Consider the following 14,468-nt stretch of genomic DNA (forward strand, 5'->3'; position numbering starts at 1 on the left):
ATGACAAACAGGAGGGAAAACTGCACAGGAGACTCTTTGTCAGAATGGTGACGCTCAGGGAGAAAATTATCGTCGCTTTCAATCAAGGGTTTCAATTTTTGTCGTCTGACTTTACGTAGCTACGATTTTTACATGAAATATATATAACTCCATTTGAATCAATTTCCTTTGAAATATAATAAGGTAAATTGGTGTATCATTGTATACGGAACTCAATTGTTCTTCTTGTATGGGCGGTCTTGTCCGCACGGGGAAACTACAGACAAAGCCGCTGGTGTTTGGGTGTCATGGCAACGGTTGTTGTGCTGCCCATGTGCGGAATACATAGGGCTTAATAAAGTCGATTATTTAAGTTAATGATATGACTATACATGTCAAAAGTGCGGACGCATACAGCTTTTTCTTTCAGAAAGTTGAAAATCATACGATGAGGATTTAAAGGCCCGATAAGGCACATTTACCGATTATATTTTCGTGACAAAGAATATGATATCACCATTTCGTTGGGGTTTTTATCGTAATTATACGCTATTTTAATTCTTCGACTGGTCAGCGGGAAATACGCTCACCATGGCTGAGAATAATTAGACACTTGCATTAAACTTGTCTGCTTTTCCTGTCGTTTTTAAATGTTAAACGAGGATTTGTTTGCCGGGAGAACATTATTCACACGTGAACGTGACAGGTTGCATGTACGTATCTGTTCATCGCAATGCATGACGGATTGTGAACAAAATGCCATTTCCATTGAATCCGAGAATGCCCCAATTTTCCAGAAAATATTCAATTATTCGAGCAGTGTTCACGGTTTGGAGCTCGTCTGCACGGTTAATAGACCAACCTGACTTTGTAAATCCAGTTCCATCTACTTTTTCTAATTTCAATAATAACCCCATACTTGGAGTTCACAACGGTTCATGCAATTTCAGTTGCACCGCTTAAGTTAAAGTGTCGGGGACGGCATCGCAACAAAGGCAGGCGCCATATTGGTTTAATAAGGATATATTCACGACAAATGTTATAACATTTCTAAATTGCAATCTCATTTTTCGGTGTTATAGTGTGTGTTATTTTAGTTTTGTCATTTACGATTTTAATTTATGATGAAATGGAGAATAGTTTGTTCTTAGCAATACTTAGTGGCGTTAAATTCTCCTTGATACCATTTCGTCGACACCATCTACATTGAAACAAATCAAGCGAGTACGTCTGTCACCGTCTGAAGAAACGTTCATTATACAATGAAGATAGATTGTATACACTTGCCAATCTCTGAAAGGACAAATGCATCAACGAGCGTCGAGCTTCACGCGGCTTTGAAGGAAAAAATACTCTGAACAGAAGGATTGATTATTCCAGCAGCGTGCTTTTTGCCCCGGAGTGTTTTTAGCAATTTTCTCGTATTACAACAGTAACACTGCCAGATCACTATCCCACGTACATACAAGTTATGTTGAACAACAGAAATATTAATTTCCTTTGCACAACCGCTTCTTCTGACTTTGTTTTTTTTCCTGCTTTTTCGTTTCAGGTTTTGGTATGACGTCACCTTCGACGGATTTGGGGAAATGCGTTCTTATCTGTTACGGCCTCATTGGGAGTGGTGCCACTATCCTGTATTTCAATATCTTCTTGGAGCGCCTCATTACGTTTCTCGCCTTTGTGATGAGATCTTGGCACATGAGACAGTTGAAGAAAAAACAAGGTGCAAACGGGGGAGCGGGAAAGACAGACAGGAGGGGCTCCCAAGGCTCCGAGGACAACCTAGACAATTGGAAGCCTTCCGTTTATTATGTCATGGTTATTCTGACGATATCGGCGGTGGTCATAGCATGTTGCGCGTCTGCTATGTACTCGTCGGTGGAGGACTGGAGATACCTTGATGCCATTTATTTTTGCTTTGTTGCCTTTAGCACGATAGGATTCGGCGACTACGTCCCAAGTCAGGAACCTGCCTATCCCTTACAGCCTCTCTACAGAATCGGCAATTTTCTCTCCCTGTTGCTAGGCGTGCTCTGCATTTACTCAATGTTCAACGTGCTTTCAATTATCATCAAGCAATTTCTCAATTGGTGCATCAAAAAGCTAGACTGTCGCTGCTGCGTTCGAAGGAAACCACGGCCGAGACGAAACGCAATAACACCGGGACACTTGCAACAGAGACAGAGGCAGCCCGGCGGCGCGCCGAAAAAGGACAAGAACGTCGAGGTGACCGACGTTGACTCTACCTACGACAGCGACACGGACGGTAGGAGGATGTCCGGAGAAATGATCTCCATGAAAGACTTCTTGGCCGCCAATAAGGTTTCGTTGGCCGTCATGCAAAAACAGCTTTACGAAACTTCGCAGAATCGGGGAATGGGCCATCACCATCGAAACGGCGGACTGTCGCAGGGAGTGGGAGCGCTTGCTATGCTCGATAACAAACTGCAAGAAACGGAGAAGTGAATGTGACTTGGAAGAAGTGACAGTATATCTCAGACTTCGCGCGAAAGATAAATGCAAGGGAGTCACTCCTATATGGTGTTTTGTACATATCTTTGGAGTCAGGTGTCCCATCGCGAGTGATATCCCAGATGTCCGACCCTTGTTCGGTCCGAGACGTCGTCTCGGGCGCCATTTACATGAGACGGTCACTGTCTGGTCGCAGAGTCACCGAAATAACATTCGCCATGTTCGATCAAGATGGCATGGCCTTGGAGCCGGTGCTGAACCCACGGCTGGGTTGTACAGGCACCACCAGTATTGCATATATAATGTGCCAATGTCGCCAATCTTGACTCTCTGAAATCCATGCCTTGAGGGAAGGGATCAGCCGAGTCAAATTGGACGATATCTTGCAAGTGAGCACACAAGACACAAAAAACGTCCAATTCGAAAGTGCACCTTATAAAATTTACTTCTTTCTAAGCACGACTACAGCTACTGAAATTTTACAGGGACTATTACAATTTTTTTTCTGAACAGTGGTGTTCTTGTCGAATGATTACATACTTCGTAGCAGATGCTCGATGTTCATTTCATACAGTGTACGAGAGAACGTCTATGATTCGTTTCGAAATGTCGATCAAAAAAAGCTATGCAATTGTATTCTTTAGTGAGGGAATGATAAGTGATGGACACCATGGATAAAAAAAGGAAGAGCGAATAATGAATGTCAGGTATCATTATGGTTAGAGTAGAATAGATCATATGTAGTTACCTATGTAATTACCGGCAATATTTCTATCGTTGAGTCATACCTCAATAGCGCTAAGACTTTTAGAAATCCACAGTTTACAGTGCTTTATGTCTCTGCGGAAAGTCCTACAAGGAATTCATGCAAAAGGGCTTATTTTTATATACGTTCCTGAAAATGACAATTCTTTCTTTCCAAGTTGGAAATTACTTTCATTGAGAAAATATATATATACATATATATATATATATATATATATATATATATATATATATATATATATATATATATATATATATATATATATACAATACAGTGCTCGATGCTAAAAGCAGAGGGTTATAAATAATAATACAAATTACTTCAAGTACAAAGTAATTATATCTATCTGATGATTGTAGGATACATGAAACTTAAGTAACAGATACAATTACTTTGTACTTGAAGTAGTTTGTTTATTATATATATATATATATATATATATATATATATATATATATATATATATATATATATATATATATATATTCTTTACAGCTCTTCTTTGTACAGTATTCATGAATATTTAAATTTTGTCGAAAATGCGTTCCAATTTTTATGGAATGCAACGGAAATTTACTCAGTCACTTTTGGTGGTGTTCAGTTTTTCCTGAAATATTGCTAAGGATTCTCCTTTAAGAAGCAAACGCCAGTAGTAAATTTGGATTTACGGTTTAGCATGAATTTTTTGTCTTAGTTATAGTTCGGCTAGATTTGTTTCGAGCTTTCTAAAAATGTTTATTTGTTGTGACATTCTGTAAATACTCTCCTCTGGGAATGTATAAAAGAAAAAGATTATAATGGCGTATATCTTTTCAAATATTGCATAATTTGTCTCTGTACATAGCATAAATTTTTTGTCTGTCCTTTCAAGCTAGAGAATGAACGATATTCACATGGCAATTGACACGGATGTTTTTTCTCTCTTCTTAACTAAAAAAACGAAAACAGAAAAAGAAGCAATTAACTTGGAAGCTGCGTCAGGCATCTGTGGATGTAAACGCTCACTCAAAGAAATACAGATAGCAATATTTAAAATATAGTTTGATCAGCAAATTAAATGCTGGGTTTTTAGTTTGCGAAGCCGCAGCCGCAGATATCATCGCAACAAAATGACAATAGATGTAATTGGCCCAGCCGGGTATTTTTGAAGCCTACATTTTTCGTCTTATTTTTTATCCAAAAACGTAGTTGCAATTGATGTCATGTTGCCATGGAGACCATCTATCTCCACTGCTAGGACAAATTAAACTTACACAATCGTTCAATCTCTCCGCGTTTGTTGGATATTTATAAACTCTCTTTTATATCAAATTTTGCTGAAATATCGTGAATATTGTATTTTTCGACCTCTGACCTCCTGTCCCTCTGCGTGAGAATGTATGGCTTCAACATTGCGAACGTCATAATATATACATATAAAAAACAGCTTTTTCAACTGTTTTAGGCAATTTTAAGAGATACCTTTGAATGTTTGTGAAACATTTCGGATTACGTCTTATTACTATCATCACGTCCATTTTTTTCAAACTAGAATACATGTGTGCGCACGTATGTATGTACGTGTATGTATGTAGATATGTATCGATAGATGGATGGATGGAAGAATTCATGGGATGCATGGCTGCATGCATGTGTGATATGTGTTGTATGTGTGTAAAAATATATGCACATATATGTATGTATGTATGTATGTATGTATGTATGTATGTATGTATGTATGTATGTATGTATGTATGTATGTATGTATGTATGTATGTATGTATGTATGTATGTATGTATGTATGTATGTATGTATGTATGTATGTATGTATGTATGTATGTATGTATGTATGTATGTATGTATGTATGTATGTATGTATGTATGTACGTATGTATGTATGTATAGAGAGATATATATGTGTGATGTGTGTTTATATATGTGTATATGCATGTGTAAATTTATGTATATGCAAACAATGAGAGAGAGAGAGAGAGAGAGAGAGAGAGAGAGAGAGAGAGAGAGAGAGAGAGAGAGAGAGAGAGAGAGAGAGAGAGAGAGAGCGTATTGCGTGTTTCCTTGTTTTGCCGTTCCTTTCTTTAAGGTACCTTGTGATGAAAATAAACGTTAAAAGAAATTAGAGATTTAATCCTTTCATAAAGCATTTTCTTAAATCTTAAGAATCCGGTACAGAGTCGTCCTAGCTTTCTGTTCGTCCTGACTTACACTTGAGGTCTATTTTTCCACTGAAAAGAGCAACCGCTGATAGTTTTGTAGGTTCTGCGTTGTATCTAGTATCGACTGATATGTATCGTTATGTCAAATTACTTGTAAATTTGAACATCAATTTCTGCTAAACGCTAGTATCATCTTCAGTGGATTTGTAATAATTGGGTATCGGACATGACGGACAGCCGCCAAAATATTTAAGATTTAGAATTACGTCCCGTGGATCGGAAGGGGTTTTTACCTTTTTTGATGAAAATTAACTAAGATATTTTCTGTTGCAAAGAACGTTGATTCAATAAACGCTATATGACAAGGAAGAAACATTCTATTTTCCTTTTTTTATTGCTTCCCCTACCCTGCTTTAACCCTTTCATCACCATGGTTTTGCCCAAACCCCAGTGTTATCAATGGTGATTGTGGACCCGTTTACAGGGAATATAGGGGTGGTGAACTGCTGAACAGTTTGCCTATACCGCCTCGAAGTTTCCGATCATTGCAAGGTCAAGTCATGTTAATGGTGAAAATTATACAAATGCATCAAAAGATCATTACACATCGTCGGTAACAGGACATCACTTCAATGATATTTGATGCCTGTATGCTTCCCACCAATCAGCTGGAGCACGGTCACCCACGTGACCGTGGTTGGAGCTGGGGTTAGCAAGGAACGTGTTTTATGGGTTGGGTGTATCTCCAGAGGTGTGACTATCCAAGAACCGACATGCCACGTTGAATTTTTCATTAGACTGTTGTTGCAGTTCTATTCCCAGTGATGATCAACCGCCGCCTCAGCTAGGTACATTTGTACACAACCTTTAAATCCCAAGAACGTTTCAGCTCAAACACATCCCCTAAATAAATCAACTTATTAGAAATTTCGGTGTATCTTGTGACGAATAGATTATTTGATGTGTCGTTGAATTTTATTATTATTGTATGTATGCTTTACAGCACACCCAGTGTCGGTATACCATGAGATGTTGACCAGTTCATGACATATGCCATAACGAGGGCATATATAGAGTGAATTTGTCAAAACCGAGTTGTAAAGCCGTAAACGGTTGCTGAGGTGGTCCATTGTTATTATTTCATGAAAGAAGGTTGAAATTCTGGCTTGAAACATCAAAATAGGAATTTTTCTCTCGCTAAAAGCTCTCGCATGTTCCGACCGTGCTGTATTTCATCATCATTGCCACAAATGTGTAAAGAAAGGATATAAAGTCCAATCCAATCACAAACAGTTGCCTGAAGAAACCATCTTACCAACTAACAGACAAATCACGTGACCGTTGTCAAATTTCTGTCGGCAAACTCGGCAGTGAATAAAATACATTAATTTCAGATGAGCGAGACACGGACTAGAGCCATCTTATGTGATGAGGGGATATGTGGCCTCCAGCCTCCTTTCATTCTCAGCGTACTCTGTGCTGAGGTTTTTAATATGGGCCTATTTTGTATTTATTTTTAGCATAAGACGACAAAGGTATTGTCAATTTCTGCAAAAACTTCGCGCTTTAGACGCTGAACCTTGAGGGGGACTTGGGTTATTCATAATACAGGACAATGAGATTGCGAAAGAGTGTCAAATACCGGTCGGTGACATTAAATGGATTCCCATGTATATCATGCAAGAAGAGGGGATGACAAAACTATTAGTAACCAGCTCAGAGAGGACTATTCTATTCACACATGGCTATTCAGCGATCCAGCGCAGTTCAGGTGTAGCATGTAAAAAATGGTTTTGTGAGAACTAAAACAACACACACAAAACGACGTGGTCATATAACTGGCTTTAACGAACCAAAGTCCCACTTTGTCGAGGAAGAATTTAGTATACATCCGCGAAGATAGTGCTCAGCATCAACAACTGTCCGTATTGTTTACATTGGCTTGATACTGAAAAGAGAGCAATATGGAGCCGCTACAGAGGAAATGAAGAATGTACACACGATTACTCGAAGGTGGAAAGTGAATTCCAGTTTTATTTGGATAAGTTGCCCCGATAGTTCTCTTTGAGAATAAAGAGTATGCTAAATTAGTATTATTTATTAAACATTGAACAATCTGTAGCAAGCGAAATATCGACCGTTAGTCTCAACATTGGCAAATGTTTGCATTGTACGTTTGTGAAAGAAACCAACCAAGCTACCAACTTCCGTGTAATATTATACCATCGAATTGTTTTTGGTGTTTGTTCACACTGGACCCTTTCACTCAATATATTTGTTGTTCCTTTATTCTACTTGGCACAAAGAACTGGTGGCATGTATTGTAGAGAAAAGTTACTATTATACAGTTATTGCTAATATCATATGACACCAGAAAGTGCGGTGACAGTGACATCTTTGGAAAATAGGCCAATTTTCGGAAAAGTACAGTTTTCGATCTTTACTCCTCGACTTTTCTCTCTTTCCACACTGTGACGTCCTGGCGCAAAGGAAGCTTTTGGTTTACCACGACTGAATATCTGTTTCTGAGCGTTGGCTCAATGTTGGGACAAGCAGAGTTATGAACCCGACGCACTGATTGATTTTCCCCAAAAAAGGAATCAATATTCATTAAAAAAACTCTTAGAAGCAGCCCGCTTGTGAACATCATGAACTGTTTTCAAATACTAAGACGACTTCATTGGCTTTGAACCCCTATAATTCAGAGCTATTCTTTTGTTTTCAATTGAATTTTATTTTTATTTTCTAAGTGCAGTACTGCAACGTGCTTGGGCGCTGCCGCAAGCCCTGAACACCCGACTCTAACTTTTCCGTGTAGGAATTACAATGTGCAATTTTGTTGTCTGCACGTGCCACGATGTTCACTCATAAACAAATGTCACGTTTCAATCCAACCTGCCATGCCGTCGTGCGCATTCTCGCATTCATTTTCATTTGAAAGCGATGAAGGCATTCAGGAAAAGGACACTCTGACGTCACAGACTACACAACCTGGTTGCAAATGGTGATAAAAAATACGCTCAGTAATAAGGCTAGCTTCATGACTACAGGCGACATGTCATCAGAACATAATGCAGATGATTTTGTAATTTGCAGAGGAGGGCCATATCATACTATCGAGTATTGTGCAAAAAACAAAAACAAAAATTCCATCTGTTATCGAAATCAGCACTATAGAATGATCAACATAAAGACGACAGTAGAGGCGGCACATCATTCACCAGTTGAGCAATTCTTTTACCATGCGAAAGGTCAGTAAAGACTTACAGGAAATTAAATGCTGTACAAATGTACGGTGATTCAGAGCTCACAAAACATATAACCGCAGTTTGTTGATCTTCTCATTTTGAGCCTAACAATAATATCCTCGGTGCATTAGCGTTGCGTGTTATGCCTGCAAGTTGCAATCCAAGCGCCCGACAATTGAAATTGCTCTCGATCTATTCTTCACTGCCCAGAGTAGCGGAACCCGGTGGAATTTTAGAGGCAATTGAGCTACGATAGACTGGAAGAAGTCGAACTTCACAGAATGTAGCTGTGCTCAGTGTCCACTGAAGCGAAGTGATTTAATGATGCCGTGTGTCACGCGGTTTTGTAACCTGCAGGTCGAGCGGCTACGTCAGCACGTCAATGGTCTCACCGCTGCGCACGCCTTTCAATACGATACCTATAGAGAGTTATGACGATTAAAAAAAAAGCTGACTTGAACAGCAGGGAAGACATTGAACGCTGCAGATTCTCAAATCTTAGAGACTGCAAAACAGAAAGTGTTGAATGGAAAATGCAACAGACACGTTGCAAAATGTACTTTGTAATTACCGGAACGACCATCGATCAATCAGGTCTGTTTTAGCATATTTAATAACAGAGTTAATTTCAGCCTGAAATTTATAGTTCACTTCAGTTTGCCGATGACCATTGTAAATCTCATTAGATAACTTCTTCCTTGTACAAATGCATGATAGCATAGTGCTCCATAGACTGATGTCATCTCGGCCTCAGTAAATAAACGTGCTTCAGAAAATATCAGTCGTCAGACTCATGAGCATGGAGGCAAGAGACCATCTTCTAAAAGGAATCCATGTTTGACCTTTTTCATAGCCTCTGTACCAGACGTGAGTCTACTGTAGGAACAGAAATAGAAATATTTAATTGAAAATGTGCCTCTATTGGGTTTTAAAATGTAGAAAATGGCTCTGGTTTCCAGGATATTACCTTGGGTACTTCCACCAACGAAAATAGATTTCCGGACAAAAGTACATGTTGTTCGTTTTTATATGTCACACATGAACAGAATTTTCTGTCATCACTCAGTAAAAAATAAAAGTTTGAAGACTGCACAAGGTGGAAAGATGGTATAATCACGCATAGGGAAAATAGCGAAGATTCAAACATCTTTTTGATGATATCTGCATCAGTAAACGGTTTCCTCTATCTTTATTTAGCAGTGTCTGATGACTTGACCCCACACTGTTGTTAGTCCAAAAACGCTTTTTTGGGTTTGAAATTCATCATGCATTCGTACAAAAACGCTGCCTAATGAGAGCTACCGTGTTGACATTCTCAGGGAGTTGAATCAGTCGGTCAACACCTCACGATATACTATTCACATGCTTTTCTCCGTGGACCAGATTATAATGGACAGGTAGGTGGCCTGACCAACGGAGAAAGGTAGTCTTAGACGGGCAGAAGCTTTGGAGAGACTACTGTATATATATACGGAGAAAAATTCTTATGTGTCGGATTTGTGCCAAATTTTCCACGACCTATCTTCGATTTAAGCGAGCGCAGTTTGCTGATTCTTAGCTGTAACTTTAAATGTGGTTTTTTTTTTCACTATTTTCGTTTTGAAGACGATTGGAACTGATTTGGGATAATTTGATCTTGATATTTTTCAAATTTCTCAAAAATGTTAGGTGCCCTGTAGCTGAATGTCGCAATATTGCAAATTACTCATAAAACAAGTAAAAGAAAAGCAAATGAGCTTACATTTGCAGATTATACAGACATTACTTCACCATTCAATTATCCAAAATTAGTTCCAATCATCTTTTTATATGTTACTATCTGTTTCTTGTTCTACTCCCAAGAGCGTGTTGAAATATAGTATTCAGTTTGTCAACTCAGCTTGTACATGTATAAAATGCATTGTTAGTGTTGACTAAAATGCAAATGCAAACGATAACAGTGTATTTTACATTGTCGTTGCAGGCTAAACAGTGAGTGTTTCAACATGCTTTGGGCGTAGAAATTATCGATTGACGTAAGAAACAAAAATAGTGGAAAATTCATCAAACGTTCATCAAATAACATCATTGAAAGTGCGGACCAATAATCTTGACAATGTTAACTCTCCCGTCCGGGGTCATCGCGCAACTGCCGGTTTCATATTAATCTTTCTATGAGATCTTAGTGTAACAAACTCGAAATCTGACTGTCGTTCTGTACATATGGTGTAATCTTCTCGTTCTTAAACGGTATATTTAATATTTTGATGGACTTCCTCTGAAGGAAAGTTGTGAATGAATAACGACTGTCATGGCCAAAAAAGAGAATTGATTCTGGCCATGGTTTCCTTCCAAATGTGCCGACCAAGTGCATTTTGTTTTTATTTGCATATTTTTTTTGTTCCGGTAAGTCAGCCTGCTTCCCAAACATGCTGTTAATTGTCAACTCTTATGTGCTGTATTGAATTCTGGTTATAATGCCAGGGAAGAGGCAGTTTGTATAAAAGCACTGCATCTTGCGACTTTAATACATACTTCATTTTCTTCATCATCGGTCTCAGCTCCATAGAAACAGTAATAAAAAGTTGACGTGCGCGCATTGACCAGAAACAATCCCTCTTTTTTGGCCTTCAAGCAAAATGAAGTCTGTGGCATGACGTCATCACTACGCATAGTCGCCCAGGTCTGACACTCTCATGACTTTATAGCACAATAAGATAATCAGTTGACGGTACGCGTCATTAGAGTAACGCATTCGGATTATTTGGTAGTGCCTTTCTTGAAAAAGTAACGATACAACGGGTAGAGACGTCTTGTCTTCTTTTTTCCAAAATCGCTGTACTATGCAGAATGGGATGAATATCAAGTAGAGATAAATATTAAGTTGAATTTCATGCCTAGGGTCACCATGAATAACCTCATTTATGTGTACAGTAGAAATAATTAACAAAGCTTATCGTAGATTTAAGGGTTTTTAAATCCAAACTTGGCAACTATTTCACAGGTTCAGTTGCTCTAACTCAATAGAGAATAGAAGTTAAAGGGACCTGTATTTAGAGATGTTCACAATTTACAATTTTGCTAACCGTTCCTTTAAGTCGCACTCTTTACACATATAACATTTTCCTCACAAATGAATGAATTTTAAAACCGGTTTATATGATTGTTCTTGAAGATAGGTTGCACTGAATTCACCAGACTTTGCTACCTCATAAAGTGTTTGAGTTAGTCGTTCTCTGTTTCAACCCTCATGCCAACGGATAGAAAGGGACAGAGTGCATCTCATGAAAATATTGGTACACCTACCAACTAGTCATGCATTCATAAAAAATCGTGACAAACGTGTAAATGAGCGATATAAATGATGTGAAAAAACGGTGATAGTGGACAGGTCAGAAACAATAGCCTGTTCTTGTTTGTCATATGAAATATTAATACCATCATCACCTTAAAGCATGATCATTATCATATTCATCATCTCCATCATCCTCATAATCATCATCATCGTCGTCGTCATCGTCGCCGTCGTCGCCTCAATCGTGACGGATACAGTTTCTCTTTCCTTGTCGTCACGGCTCCTTTGTAAAGGTGTTTACTTACTTCAAATGCCTGTTGCCTACGCGTTTAATGCACCAGTGACGTTTGCTCAGAATTTATTGATTTTTGTTTCTACATTTTTTTCTCATCGATACTGTGACATTTTCCCGGAAATTTAGAGACGTGTAAATTTGTGCAATCGTTGCGAAGGTCAAGAAACAATGCTTTAATCATTTTAATCCTGCTCATCAACCATTAAGAGGCGTTTTATCGCATAGAACTTGTTTTCAAATATGGCGTCCGGTATATCTCCTATACAGTCCATTGACCTGCAGATTGAAAATTCTACTTCCTGTACATCAGTAAAACCCTGAAATACTTTACTGTTTTACCTTTAACGTGACAGGTTTATAGCAATATTTCACCCAAAGGCAAAGCTGATAATAACAGTCCAATATTTCCTGACGTGATGTCGCGAAAATTTTCCCGATGTTAGCTAGCGTCGAAATGCTCCTTCTCTAAAACGCCTAGAATGTTACTCAAAATACATTCAGTTTCAAAGTATTGTCGTAGCCATGGTAACAGAATCCATGAACACTGCCCACGCAAATTCAACAATTATAACATTCATTCGTCGGGGGAAGTAAATGCGAGTAATTCTTGCGAGTTTTACTCCTTCATAAATTGCAATTTCTTGGAGTGTACGTTACACGAGTAATTGACGATATTTTGCATAGGATGTTTGCAGTGCGCGTGTCTTCCCCGCGGCACTAGTGACATTTGCGTTTCTGCAGTTGCAACCATCTTGGTGACGAGATTGACATTCCATTTTCAGCACTTTTTTTGCTCAGGTAGAGTTGCACGCTTCGGAAAATAGAGATACAAAACATTGGTAGCCGTAGAGACACAAATATTACTGTCAAACGAATTTTTCTTAATTGGTTTACCGGAGCCTTTCATACCACACACACCTGTTTTTCAACTGGCGCACCGGCAGGAGCTTGTCATCAATATTGAAATGCCCGGAATCCTCCTCCACCTCATCATCGTTGTTTTTTGGGAGACACAACGGATTCTGGTCAGTCCGCAAACAAACCGCTGGGGAAACATCGATGTGATTGAGGTATCAGGTAAAATACCCGATAGATTTATCAATCGATCAATGGTAATTAGCAAAAAACATGGCGAATGAGCAATCTAGATTCCTGGAATATATTAACGTTAAATTTCCTTGCAGGAGAATTAACATCTGCGTAATCTGTTTTCATTACGTGATCGCTGTTTAGCCGCCATACATTTTCAAGTGAGCATAGTCTAGGTAGATCATGTGGAATTGATATGATTCTGACAATAACCCATGGCATTAACGTGAATGAGTGTCTCTCTCTCTATATTTGATGTAACCATCATACTTGCATAACAATGTGTCGTTTTCATAGGCTGGCTGTTGCCATAGCAATGAACTCGGATCGCTTGACGCTTCATCGTTCACATTAAAGAAACGAGTTTTAAAAATGTTTGTTGCGCATTTTGACAAACTGAACTCTAACGTCTCGATGAAAGAAAATTGTTGTTTTGTTGTCTGTCATGATCAATGCTTGGTCCTGCGTCGTCCAAAAATTGAAGAAGAAATATAATATTGTTGGTACTAATGATGCATTGAAAAGCAATTTACTGTTCTCTATATTAAAAAAAATGACCATTGTCAGTTGTTGTCTTATTTTTATTTGTTTTTAATCTCTCGAGTGTCGTTGCCATGGGGATGAATGGAAATTGTAGAACCTGCATTGTTGACAAAATGCGCTTGTCTTTTTTGCTCCTTGGAAGTCGTTTTGTAACCGAACAAGCATGTTTGCTTGAAGTGTATGATGTCACAATCTAATTGCTTATGTACAATAGTGTAATCGCGTCTATCTTTCTGTCATCATCAACTATTGCTCTCCTTGACTGAACTTCGTATACAGACTATCTCTTCTATTCTGTCGCAGTCCGTCAAAGGAGATTCTTCTCCCATTTAGTGATAGGTGGCGCCCAGGCGTTTGTATCCGCGGAATCCCTCTGGCTCCCGTCTTGTCGAAATCAACTCCTGACAATATACAGGGGAGAACTCCGTTGAAAAAATACGTTATCAGATTTTAGCTCACGCTTATCCGCCTATCTTCCTGAATCCGTCATATCAGACAAGAAGTCAAATCGAGTGATCGATCGAACACCCAATCAATCAAGCGTCCGAGTAATCAGCTACACAAACACACAAACCATTAGCTAGCAATGACTGAGATAAATGTCGCAGCGGTTGCACACAATTATGCTGTTTATAGAACGCCTTG

At 38.7% G+C, this 14,468-nt stretch overlaps 1 protein-coding gene across 2 annotated transcripts in view; it reads left to right on the plus strand.

Annotated features, from left to right (window-relative positions):
- Positions 1 to 3,662, plus strand: part of LOC139149397 (potassium channel subfamily K member 13-like) — a 49,172-nt gene extending 45,510 nt beyond the window's left edge. For both annotated transcript variants that reach the window (XM_070721132.1, XM_070721133.1), the window contains exon 3: positions 1,532 to 3,662. In XM_070721132.1, the coding sequence (XP_070577233.1) occupies positions 1,532 to 2,448 (917 nt within the window). In that variant the 3' untranslated portion in view covers positions 2,449 to 3,662. The remainder of the gene's footprint in view (positions 1 to 1,531) is intronic.
- Positions 3,663 to 14,468: the final 10,806 nt, after the last annotated feature.

Source organism: Ptychodera flava, chromosome 14, assembly GCF_041260155.1.
Source record: "Ptychodera flava strain L36383 chromosome 14, AS_Pfla_20210202, whole genome shotgun sequence".
NCBI classification, from domain to species: domain Eukaryota; kingdom Metazoa; phylum Hemichordata; class Enteropneusta; family Ptychoderidae; genus Ptychodera; species Ptychodera flava.